Source organism: Bos grunniens, chromosome 12, assembly GCF_055505025.1.
Source record: "Bos grunniens cultivar Pamir isolate PY7600 chromosome 12, Bosgru_T2T1.0, whole genome shotgun sequence".
Lineage (NCBI taxonomy): Eukaryota > Metazoa > Chordata > Mammalia > Artiodactyla > Bovidae > Bos > Bos grunniens.
Window position 1 is genome coordinate 62,822,451 of NC_141176.1, and position 13,222 is coordinate 62,835,672.

Genomic DNA, 13,222 nt, shown 5'->3' on the forward strand with positions numbered 1-13,222 from the left:
TGATGCCATCCAGCCATCTCATCCTCTGTCATCCCCTTCTCCTCCTGCCCCCAGTCCCTCCCAGCACCAGGGTTTTTTCCAATGAGTGAACTCTTCACAAGAGGTGGCCAAAGTATTGGAGTTTCAGCTTCAGCATCAGCCCTTCCAATGCACACCCAGCACTGATCTCCTTTAGGATGGACTGGTTGGATATCCTTGCAGTCCAAGGCACTCTCAAGAGTCTTCTGCAAAACTACAGTTCAAAAGCATCAATTCTTCGGTGCTCACCCTTCTTGACAGTCCAACTCTCACATCCATACATGACCACAGGAAAAACCATAGCCTTGACTATCCGGACCTTTGTTGGCAAAGTAATGTCTCTGCTTTTGAATATGCTGTCTAGGTTGGTCATAACTTTCCTTCCAAGGAGTAAGCATCTTTTAATTTCATGGCTGCAATCACCATCTGCCATGATTTTGGAGCCCCCAAAAATAAAGTCTGACACTGTTTCCAATGTTTCCCCATCTATTTCCCATGAAGTGATGGGACCAGATGCCATGATCTTAGTTTTCTGAATGTTGAGCTTTAAGCCAACCTTTTCACTCTTGCTAACGCTTCTTGTACTTCATTCATAGTTCACAAATTGTTGCAAGGTTATTTAGAGAAAAATGATACAGTATGTTAACTATGTTATCTTGTGTTGTATTTACTTGTTTATGTCTCTTTAGTCTCATTCAGTTTTGAGCAAGTCCAGAGTCTTTTCTTGACTTTCATTTCCTTGACCCTTTTAAAGATTATAGAACACTTGGTGAATGCCTATCAATCTGAATGGGACGAACTTGAATTTTGACTAATTTGAGTATTTCCTTATGATGAAGTTCAGGTATATGTCTCTTTGGTAGGAGTATCATCACTGATTTTTGTGTTCTCCTTGCTTCATCTTATAAAGTAGGACTTGACTTTTTTTTTTCTTTTCCCCCAAAACTGTTGATGTTAGTGTTGAGCACTTGATCAAGCTTGTGTCTGCCAGGCATCTCCACTGTAAAGTTATATATTTTATTTTTTAAATTTGTAAGTAATTGAAAAAAAATTAAATCTTTATATATTTTCTAACCTTCCTCAAACTTTCACTTAATTCATTTTATTTACCTAAGTATGATTTTTGGAGGACTGTATTGTTCCATGGACTATAATCTATTCATAGTATTAATTATTATTATTATTATTTTTACTAATTCAGAAATAAAATTTAATGATTTTAATTTTGTTTTTATGAGTACAAACTAGGTTAACAGTTCATATTATTTTTACTAAGGGCACAAAGAAAATATTTGATAAGGTATAGATTTATTACTTTAGTCCAACCCCTACAGTTAGCACAAATACAAAACCATAATAATGTTTACAAGGTAAAAATTCTACAATAGCTCTGTATTCTAAAATATTACCAATAATTCAGTTTGAGAATAAAAATACCAGCTGGTTGATTTTGCTTTTATGATGCATATTAATATTTTGTTCTAGAAGCATGTTACTTAAAAAGAATTCACCATTTTTTCAATATACTTTCATTCCCAGTATGCATTATTCATTGGAAAATTAATTTAATTGGCAGTAAGGTGGGAATTTAATCCAAAATGAGCAAAGGCCCAATTTGAAGAGTTATGTAGTCAGAAAACACGCAGTGGTAAACTTTCAATTAATAAACTATTACTGCTGCTCAGTAAAGATTATTACTGTAGTTGGCATAATCAGGAGAACTTATTTTCACTTGATTACAAGCATTTCTTACCATTAGATTGGTTATGGCATGCAAAAAGTCCAATAATCCCACCAAGGGTGTGGCGACCATTTCACCAGCATGGTCAGCCCACTCATTAATGGCTGCCTTGATTAAACTTCAACACAAACAACACACTGCTGGAAAACCTGTCTTAACAAAGTCTCTACCACGTTCCTCACTAGCTAACCAGACATGGGTCATCATTGCTTGGCTTGACTTCTCCTTCCAGCAGCAGATTCATCACCACCTTTGTCAAATAGCTGCATGTTCCTCTTTTTCCCAGAGGGGGAGTGTTGTAAAAGGAAGTCATGTCATATTGTTTTTCAATTTCCTTTAGTCAACTCTCATCTTTTTGAAATTCATGAAATGCTTCTTTCACCAGTTTGTCAAGATCTACTTTGTCTTGAAATTCTAGCTCAGGGTTTCTTTCCAGTACAATGGATACGACCATTAGTAACTCCACGACAATCTGTCTGTATTTTGGCTGATCAATATTTCCCAACATGTCTTCAACAAGGAGAGAGAAATTCATCTCATACATGGTCATATCTGACAGGGTTGGTTGCTGGGGCAAATGCCTCCCGGCTACAATGATTCCATTGGGTGTGCGTTCCAGGATCTGCCATACTCTGTCATAGAACCCAGGGGGGGTTCTATTCAAAGAGCCATCGATCTGCCGCCTGTTCAGCCAACATCTTCCATTCTGTTGAGGCTGGAGAATATCCAATAGAAGCTGTTTTACTTCACTGGGTGACAGCTGATATAAGTCTCTGGCTGGCTTGTTTCCACCATGGATCTGTAGTTCATACTCCATAGCATGGATGATCCACCCAATTCGTATTTTCAGCATGCCACTGAATAATTCTGGATTATTGGAGATGATCCAGCCAATATGGATGACCAGTTCTTGCTGAATTACTGCCTCCCTCTCATCATGGGTATTACATTTGTAATAGATGATGTTCTTAATCACTCCCGGAGACAAAGGATTAGAGATAACTTCTTCTTCATGCCCAAAGGCACCCAGAGTTACCTGTTTGCCCTGCACTAAAACATTAGTAATGGATGGGGCCAGGCTGTCCACTAGTTTACTTAAAAGACTTGCTGCATGGCGCACCACCAGCCAAAGTTTTTTGCTGCCAGCTCTTCTATAGACTCTCTCAATGTGATCAGAAACAGTACCTTCCTTTGTGATGAAGTTGGGGCCTTCTCTTTTGAGCAGTATACCCAGTAGGATGGCTTGGCTAGCCAGACAACTACAGTCATTCAGTTTTTGAAGAATTTCATGGGTGGGTTTGTTTCTCCATTCAGTCATGGTAACATCTGGCTTCTGTTCCTGTTCGGGAGCATTGGAGGTGCTGCTTTGTCATTTGACTTTTGAATGTTTGGGAACTTCTAATTCCTCAAAACTCTTAAATTCTGGAAGCTCTTCTATTTCACTGATTCGTAAGAAGTCAAGTTGTTCAACCACAGCTCCAGATATTAGTGTCTGTAGACGATCAACATGAACTTTGACTCCTCCAACCATTCCTTTCTTAAATGCTGCCAGCATATCTAATATGGGATTGAATCGGCTACCTCTTATATTGTCTTCCCGGATGAGAACAAGGAAAAGTGGACATCCATGCATTTTCCAGTATTGCTTAATAAACTGGAGTGCATTCTTTATGTCATCTATCAGCAGCAAAACATCTTGAGACATGTAGAAATCACTAAGGTCAAAGATGATAGGGTAACAAACCACAGTCTTTCCTAGAATGCGATAAATCTTTGATGTACCAAGGCAGCCAATAGGTCTATCTGGCCTTTCGCAGAGTCCTAATTTTTCATTGATACCCAGATGGAAATAAGCTTTCACCAGCTCCTGCTGGGCCCAGATCTGAATGGGTTCCACCTGTTGAGGAGTTTGAGTCTGAATACCGTATGTGTTGAGGAAAACTTGAAGGCGTTGGCTTTCTGCCATGAGTGCTACATAAACAACCAAATCATTTTCCAGTGGACCCTGATTGGAAAACCTCATGCTCACATTTCATTGATTCTGTAGAGGGACAAAACGCTGAACAGGATCAATGTCTTTAGGACTAATTAATTCATCAGCCAGGAGTTTTGCAATGACATAAAGGGCTTGTCCCCAAAGAAACAGTTTTCCATCACGGCCACAGTTGCTAGGGAATTGCTTCTGACTACCAGGGTTTCTTTTTTCATGCTCTACAAAATCAGCTGGCACATAATAGTACTTTGGTATGACAGGATAACCTTCTGTGGTGTGATGAAGTACTGGAGTCAGAAGATCCTGATACTCTTTTACTTGCTTGGGATTGCCTCTAAAAACACCATCAATCATCATGTAAAGGAAAAATATGGGAAATTCACATTCAATGTCATCAAACAGCTTAATTTCAGCTGGTTTGTAGTAGCGTCTGTTGGGATCTTCCAATGATGTTCTATATCCATCTCTCAAGAAACGCTTAAATCCATATTTTCCTTTTAATTTTCTAATCACTTTATCAAGCGTCTGGCTAAAGAGAACTTCATCATCCAAGGCAAATGCAGGATAACTGATGCAGGGGAGCAGGGCAGCATCTGTGTTATGAGATCTTGATTCTCTGGGTAACAATGAGCACAAAGTCTGCCGGTTGTGATTGTGGGCATCGAGATCCACAAATATAACTGACCAAGAACAGCCCTGGTTGCCAAAGAGGTTGAATCCATTAATTGCTTCTAGAGCTGCTTTTGCTAAGCCAACAGAGCTCGAATGCAGCTCTGTGCTGCCATCATTATATTTGCTTCCTCTTTCCCAGACACCAAAGTCAGGCACCCGGTAAACTCTTTCTACACAAAATACAAGGTTCTGAATAAAAGAGACCTCATCAGTGTTGTAGATAATCTGGAGTCCTGAGGAAATCATTTCTACAAGGTAAAGGAGATAGAGGGACACTGCATTTATCTGAAGATGACCATGTTCCTCATAGGAGAGGATCTCATCTCCTGTATGTACATTGAAAATGGAGTGAAGACATGTTGTTGGGTGTGGATCCTGCTTAAATTGCTGGACCTTATCGGCCTGACACATGTAGCAGTAGAGAATTCCTCTCATACATTTTATAGCCGAGTGCTCCAGCTCATGGGTCCTTCCCTTGTCATCATCAATGCGCCTGTATGCAAGAGCCAAAGCCCAGGCACCAGCAGCACAGTACAGACTGTCATGAATCTTGGCCTTCTGATCATTACCACATGTTTTAGTGGGAAAGAGACCTGTGGTTGGACTTTGATACAGCAGCAATGTTGACTTGACAATTCTGTAATAGTGATCCAGTTTATCCCACAGAGTTTCATCAGATCTCAGAAGATTAATGCTTTTCAGAGGTTCATAAACTGAGCCTGACCTTATGAAAGCTGGTGGAGAAGGGACGACTGGATCAGGTGAGCTGGCCATTTCAAATTGTTGACTCTAATCATAAGCGTCGCAGGCTAAACTATAGCAATTTTCAAAACTGAGCGCTTGGTCCGGGCTCTTCGCTCCAAGACCTTCCAGCTCACTTCGGCCATGAGTCCCGCCATCGTGCTCGGGCCGCCGCCTTAGTATTAATTATTTTTAACCTTTACTTACCCAAGAGTTGGCCAGTTACAGCCCTTGAGCCAATTCATGTGTCCTTAAAACCGAACAGTATGGAGGTTCCTTAAAAAAGGAAGCCACAGTTTCTATAGCAAGTTATGACACATTTCATAATTTAAGTGATTTAACAATGAAATAGATAATCATGTACATACATTATCATCAAATACCATATAAAATCACTTTGCAGTTTACATCAAATTAAACATATTTATACAGGAAAATCATGAACCTAAAATCCATTCAAATAGTAAATGAATCAAGTACATATAATTTTAACCTAGATTTACAGAATAATGTTGAAAGAGGACCTTGAGGAAAGGTTTAAGATTAATTTAAAAAATATAACTTAACTTGTTGTTTAGTCGCTAAGTCGTATCTGACTCTGTGTGACCCAGTGAAATATAGCCCCCTAGGCTTCTATATCCATGGGCTTCTCCAGGCAAGAATACTGGAGTAGGTAGCCATGCCCTTCTCCAGGAAATCTTCCTGACCTGGGAAGATTGAAATGTCTCCTGAAATGGCAGGCAGATTCTTTACCACTGAGTCACCAGGGAAGCCCCATAACTTAACTTACTTATTTTCATATATGGTACATATAATTATAAATTAAGATTCTTAAATTTTAAAGACTGTCTTCTTCAATTTCCATCATGTTTGCTCTAGAAGGTTGTACTTGAAAATTTCTATATTTGTAAGTATTAAACTCTCCTAGAAAACACTAAGTTCTAGTCAAAATGAAGTCACTTGGACCAGATTGACTCTCCTTGCTAAAACAGATAAAATATATCTAACAATGGAATAAAGATACTAGAGATCAGAAAATGAAGAGCAGTGATCCCTAAGAGATGAGAAACAAATGAGCCATGTCCTAAGATTGTCTCGGTTTACCACATTGAGAGAATTTCCTAACTGCTGTGTTGAATTCAGAGCCCAGGTTGAATTCTACTAGTTACTGAGGTGAAAATTATGGAATTAAGTCCGTAGAAGACAAGGCAGCTCGTTTGCAGAATAGTGTGGCCAACATAAGAGAAATGCTCAAAAAGAGTCCTCCTCAAAGTTTTAGCTGAGCACTGCTTAATTCATGTTGATGAAAAAACTGCTCTTGGCTGGGGAAACAGCCATCTGTTTTTATAGGTAATACAGTACTTGGAGTTGACACAGAGCCTGAAATAGTGCCAGTTCTCACCTATGAAGGAAGTGGAAAGCTCACCCACCGCTGGAGGGCATACAAAGCGGCACTACCATTCTCGTAAAGAGTTTAGTATAGGCTAAGCAAACACTTATCTTCTGAGCCAAACATCCTACCCCTAGACCCAAGAGAAATCAAACCCTAGGTCTTTACAAAGACAATCACACATAAGAGCTGTATTTGTATTAACCATAATCTGGAAAAAAGGTAAATGGATAATCAAGTTTTGGTATAACAATTAAATGTGATTCTATTAAGCAATAAAAAATGACTGAACATTTAATATGTGCAACAACATGAATAAATCCCCAAATAATTATCCTGTGTAAGAGTATCCAGACAGAGAGTACACAACACGCAGCTCCATTTACTCAAAATTGTAGAAACTGTAAGATAACCTGCTGTGACAGATGAGTAGTTTCTAGGAGACCAGAGAGGAGGTGCTGTAGGGAGAGAGTATACCAAAGATGAAGACACTTTCTTGGGTGTTCCATCTGTTGATTATCTTGATCGTGATGACATTTCAGTGGTGTGTAAGTATGTCAAAATGTATCAAATTACATACTTTAAATATGTGTGGCTTTCTGCCTTTTGAATTATACTTTGTTAAAACCACTTTTCAAATGGACAGAAGCAATTGAAACATTCCCTTGGTGTAGCACCACTATCAATCCATTTTCAATTAGATAAGTTTAAAATAAAGAAGCAAGTTCATTTGTTATATTGAAATCTTTAAAAATTGGGACACTGTTAATTCAAGTGATGTAAATAGAGTTGCTCTCCACTCCAGTATTCTTGCCTGGAAAATTCCATGGACAGAGGAGCCTGGTAGGCTCCAGTCTGTGGGGTAGCAAAGAATCGGACAAAACTGAGCTACTGAAACATCCAAATAGATATTTAATATAAAATGTGCTGTATTTCCCTGTTGGTTCAGATGGTAAAGAATCTGCCTGCCATGAGGAGCCTGGGTTCAATCCCTGGGTTGGGAATATCTCCTGGAGAAGGCAATGGCAACCGACTCCAGTATTCTTGCCTGGAAAATCCTGTGGACAGAGGAGCCTGGTGGGCTACAGTCCATGAGGTTGCAAAGAGTTGGACATGATTGAGCAACTAACACACATACAAACACCCACAAAAAGGGTGCTATTTCACTTTGTTTAGTTATAATTTCAGAATGCCAGAATTTTAAATTTAGCTAATTTCTGGTATGCATAGGTTCATGGGTTTGCAAGATTTTTCTTTTTCCTTTTGTTATATTAGTTATGATTGTATCTATGAAATGCAAGTTTGTGTCTGCTGATAAAAAATAAACTATATTTTTGTGTCTTTTAATTTTTATTTTCCTGGTAATTCATTTCTATTAGCCAATAACTTTTCACACAGGTTGGAGAGGGAACTGAATTTACTCCACTTTATCAGATTTCCAGGGCTGATGAAGTGTGCTGATGAGGTGTGCTTCTAAGGTCTCCCCTTTCCATATCACTCAATTCTGACTTTCCTTTTTTGTATACCAACCCCATGAACAGTTTGAAGAGGCAAATGATAGGATACGAAAGAGGAACTCACCAAGTGAGTAGGTGCCCAATGTGGAGTTCAGTGGAGAAATAACTCCAGAAAGAATGAAGGGATGGAGCCAAAGCAAAACCAATACCCAGTTGTGGATGGGACTGGTGATAGAAGCAAGATCCAATGCTGTAAAGAGCAATATTGCATAGGAACCTGGAATGTTATGTCCATGAATCAAGGCAAACTGGAAGTGGGCAAACAGAAGATGGCAAGAGTGAACATCGACATTCCAGGAATCAGCCAACTAAAATGGACTGGAATGGGTGAATTTAACTCAGATGACAATTATATCTACTACTGCGGGCGGGAATCCCTCAGAAGAAATGGAGTAGCCATCATGGTCAACAGAAGATTCCAAAATGCAGTACTTGGATGCAATCTCAAAAACGACGGAATGATCTCTGTTCGTTTCCAAGGCAAACCATTCTATATCACGGTAATCCAAGTCTATGCCCCAACCAGCAATGCTGAAGAAGCTGAAGTTGAATGGTTCTATGAAGACCTACAAGACCTTTTAGAACTAACACCCAAAAAAGATGTCCTTTTCATTATAGGGGACTGGAATGCAAAAGTAGGAAGTCAAGGAACAACTGGGGTAACAGGCAAATTTGGCGTTAGAATACGGAATGAAGCAGGGCAAAGGCTAATAGAGCTTTGCCAAGAGAACGCACTGGTCATATCAAACACCCTCTTCCAACAACACAAGAGAAGACTCTACACATGGACATCACCAGATGGTCAACACTGAAATCAGGCCGATTATATTCTTTGCAGCCAAAGATGGAGAAGCTCTATACAGTCAGCAAAAATAAGACCGGAAGCTGATTGTGGCTCAGATGATGAACTCCTTATTGCCAAATTCAGACTTAAATTGAAGAAAGTGGGGAAAAACACTAGACCATTTAGGTATGACCTAAATCAAATGCCTTATGATTATACAGTGGAAGTGAGAAATAGATTTAAGGGACTAGAACTGATAGAGAGTCTGATGAACTATAAACCGAGATTCATGACATTGCATAGGACACAGGGACCAAGAACATCCCTAAGAAAAAGAAATGCAAAAAAGCAAAACGGCTGTCTGAGGAGACCTCACAAATAGCTGTGAGAAGAAGAGAAGCAAAAAGCAAAGGTGAAAATGAAAGATATATCCATTTGAATGCAGAGTTCCGAAGAATAGCAATGAGAGATACGAAATCCTTCCTCAGTGACCAATGCAAAGACACAGAGGTAAACAATAGAATGGGAAAGACTAGAGATCTCTTCAACAAATTAGAGATACCAAGGGAAGATTTCATGCGAAGATAGGCTCAATAAAGGACAGAAATGGTATGGACCTAACAGAAAGAGAAGATATTAAGAAGACATGGCAAGAATACACAGAAGAACTATATATAAAAGACCATCATGACTGAGATAATCATGATGGTGTGATCACTCACCTAGAGGCAACATCCTGGAATGTGAAGTCAAGTGGGCCTTAGAAAGCATCACTATGAACAAAGCTAGTGGAAGTGATAGAATTCCAGTTGAGCTATTTCAAATCCTAAAAGATGATGCTGTGAAAGTGCTGCACTCACTATGCCAGCACATTTGGAAAACTTAGCAGTGGCCACAAGACTGGAAAAGGTCAGTTTTCATTCCAATCCCAAAGAAAGGCAATGCCAAAGAATGCTCAAACTACCGCACAATTGCACTCATCTCACATGCTAGTAAAATAATGCTCAAAATTCTCCAAGCCAGGCTTCAGAAATATGTGAACCGTGAACTTCCAGATGTTCAAGCTGGTTTTAGAAAATGCAGAGGAACCAGAGATCAAATTGCCAACATCTGCTGGATCATGGAAAAAGCGAGAGAGTTCCAGAAAAAACATCTATTTCTGCTTTATTGACTATGCCAAAGCCTTTGACTGTGTGGATCACAAGAAACTGTGGGAATTTCTGAAAGATATGGGAATACCATACCTCCTGACCTGCCTATTGAGAAACCTATATGCAGGTCAGGAAGCAACAGTTAGAACTGGCCATGGAACAACATACTGGTTCCAAATAGGAAAAGGAGTATGTCAAGGCTGTATATTGTCACCCTGCTTATTTATCTTATATGCAGAGTACATCATGAGAAACCCTGGGCTGGAGGAAGCACAAGCTGGAATAAGGATTGCCGGGAGAAATATCAATAACCTCAGATATGCAGATGACACCACCCTTATGGCAGAAAGTCAAGAGGAACTAAAAAACCTCTTGAAGAAAGTGAAAGAGGAGTGTGAAAAAGTTGGCTTAAAGCTCAGCATTCAGAAAATGAAGATCATGGCATCTGGTCCCTTCACTTCATGGGAAATAGATGGGGAACATTGGAAACAGTGTCAGACTTTATTTTTGGGGGGCTCCAAAATAACTGCAGATGGTGATTGCAGCCATGAAATTAAAAGACACTTACTCCTTGGAAGGAAAGTTATGACCAACTTAGACAGCATATTAAAAAGCAGAGATAAACTTTGCCAACAAAGGTTCGTCTAGTCAAGGCTATGGTTTTTCCAGTGGTAATATAGGGATGTGAGAGTTGGCTGTGAAGAAAGCTGAGCACTGAAGAATTGATGCTTTTGAGCTGTGATGTTGGAGAAGACTCTTGAGAGTCCCTTGGACTGCAAGGAGATCCAACCAGTCCATCCTAAAGGAGATCAGTTCTGGATGTTCATTGGAAGGACTTATGTTAAAGCTGAAACTCCAGTACTTTGGCCACCTCATACGAAGAGTTGACTCATTGGAAAAGACCCTGATGCTGGGAGGGAATGGGGGCAGGGGACAGAGGATGAGACGGCTGGACATGAGTTTGAGTGAACTCTGCGAGTTGGTGATGGACAGGGAGACCTGATGTGCTGTGATTCATAGGATTGCAAAGAGTCGGATTCAACTGAGCGACTGAACTGAACTGAAGCATTCTTTTTTCCTCCTCTCCTCCTCTTCTTCCTCTTTTCCTTCCATCCTTCCTTCATTGTCTTACATGTAAAAAAATATTTTAAGTATTTTAATTGCCTATTAGCCATTCTGTATGCTTTCACCAACCAGTTCTTCATTGTTGATAATGTGGGTATTTTCTAATGGTTAATATATTATTATATTCCTTATTAAATATGAGGAATTTTGACATAAATTCTGACTTCTCCAGGAGTGTGTCACCTTGTTACTTAACATATGTTTAAAAAGAGTTAAAATAATTAAACAAAGAACATTGTAAAACAAGACAACTTTTTTTCTTAAAATAATATTTTAAAATAATGCTACCATTCCTTGGAGAAGGACATGCCAACCCACTTCAGTATTGTTGCCTGGGAAAATCCCATGGACACTGGAGCCTGGCAGGCTACAATCCATGGGGTGGCAAGAGTTGGACACAACTTAGCAACTAAACCACCACCACTGTTACTCAGCAAAGTCACAGCAAGCAAGTGACCACAGGGGCTCATTTAATTTGGAAATATTTCATTGTCAATTCACACAAGGTTTATCTCCTCAAATGTGATTTTTTAAAAATATATTTTTAGTGCTAGTGTTTACGTCAAATTAAGAATATGTAGCAAAAGTTGACTTAAAGAGCACTCATCTTAACTATTGCAAGTTGTGAGAGTTAATTAATTTCATATATTTAGCTAAATCATTAAATCACTGTGGCTTGGTAAAGAATTAATCTAAAATCAGTAAGTGGAGTCATCATGTAGAAATACCAAGGTTTTATTGTAAGTACAAAAGAAGATCTCTCATCTAAGCAGTATGCATAGAATACATTTAAAAGTGCATTTAAAAATCAATATTACATTTTATGTTTAATACAGGTCAGTGACAGCATATGTCAGTGGAACCAAAGGACATTTTCTGTGAAGGTAGCACAGAAATTCTCTATTTCTTAATGCACATTACAGTTCACTGAACCTCTCTATTATCTAATTCTGAAATGCCCCTGATTCATCACAAGCAGTTTCATAGACAGTGAGATTCTCAAGACTGAACAGGATGAAAACCAAACTTCTGGTTGCTACCCAAGTTTTCCTTTAACAAGTGGTATCTTCCATCTTGGAGCCCTATACTACTCAACAAAATACCTTTACCTTTTCAGGTTAGCAAGAAACATTTCATATGCATAACAAAGCTTTTATTTTGTTTCATAAAGGAATATTGCTCATTCAACTCTATTCCCATTTAATGCAGTCATGTGCTTTTCATTTTATGTATACTTATTTTTTTATATCTTTTTTTTCCTATGGATCCAATGCATAAAAGTCATGATGACTCAAAATGATTGGATATTTTCCTAAGTTCATTTCTCTTCTGACCAAAAAACCATGATAGTAAGTAATTAATAAATATAGTCTCAAAAAAAAGAAATCTAATACATGCTTTCAGTTGGTATCTTGGGATCCGTTGGCTCACTGTGATACAGTGTTAGCCCCATATCATGATTTTAAGCTCAGTCATAAGATGTCAGAAATTTTAGATTACAAATAGTGTAATTATATTTCTGTGTTACTCTTTGCAACCTGTGAAAAAAAATAAAGTCTTAAACTTGTAGTTGTTTAATAAGTCATCCCATGTTTTGGATGTATTTGTTAAACTTGCATGTTTTCAGGTACCCTGTACCCTAGTAAAGATTCTTAAAAATCTCTACATGAGCTCTTTAGACTGTCCTGTGAGAACTATGAGCCACTTTTCAGAATAATTCTTAAATACATTAATAAAAGGTAGGTCAATGGTTAGTTCATAAGTCATGTCTGACTCTAGTGACCTCATGGACTGTAGCCCACCTGGCTCATCTGTTCATGGGATTTCCCAGGCAAGAATACTGGAGTGAGCTGCCATTTCCTTCTCCAGGTATCTTCACAACCCAGGGATCAAACCTGGGTCTTGGGCATTGCAGGCAGATTCGTTATTGACTGAACCACCAGAGAAGCCCAAATAAAAGCTATAACTTTGCAAAAGAAACATATCACATAAAATTGACTTATCAAGTTAAAAAAAAAAGAATTATAGGTATACAAGTTAATGTGATAAAATAAGATATAGCAATACATTTAATAACGATAATTTTGAAG

The 13,222-nt window shown here is 38.7% G+C and overlaps 1 protein-coding gene across 1 annotated transcript; it reads right to left on the reverse strand.

Moving 5' to 3' along the window:
- Window positions 1–1,309: 1,309 nt before the first annotated feature.
- On the reverse strand, window positions 1,310–5,323 carry LOC147361827 (phosphorylase b kinase regulatory subunit beta-like). Its single transcript, XM_086328621.1, is given in 2 exon segments — window positions 1,310–5,161; window positions 5,260–5,323. Coding segments are annotated over 2 exon segments (3,285 nt in total). The 3' UTR covers window positions 1,310–1,940.
- Between the last annotated feature and the right edge of the window lie 7,899 nt (window positions 5,324–13,222).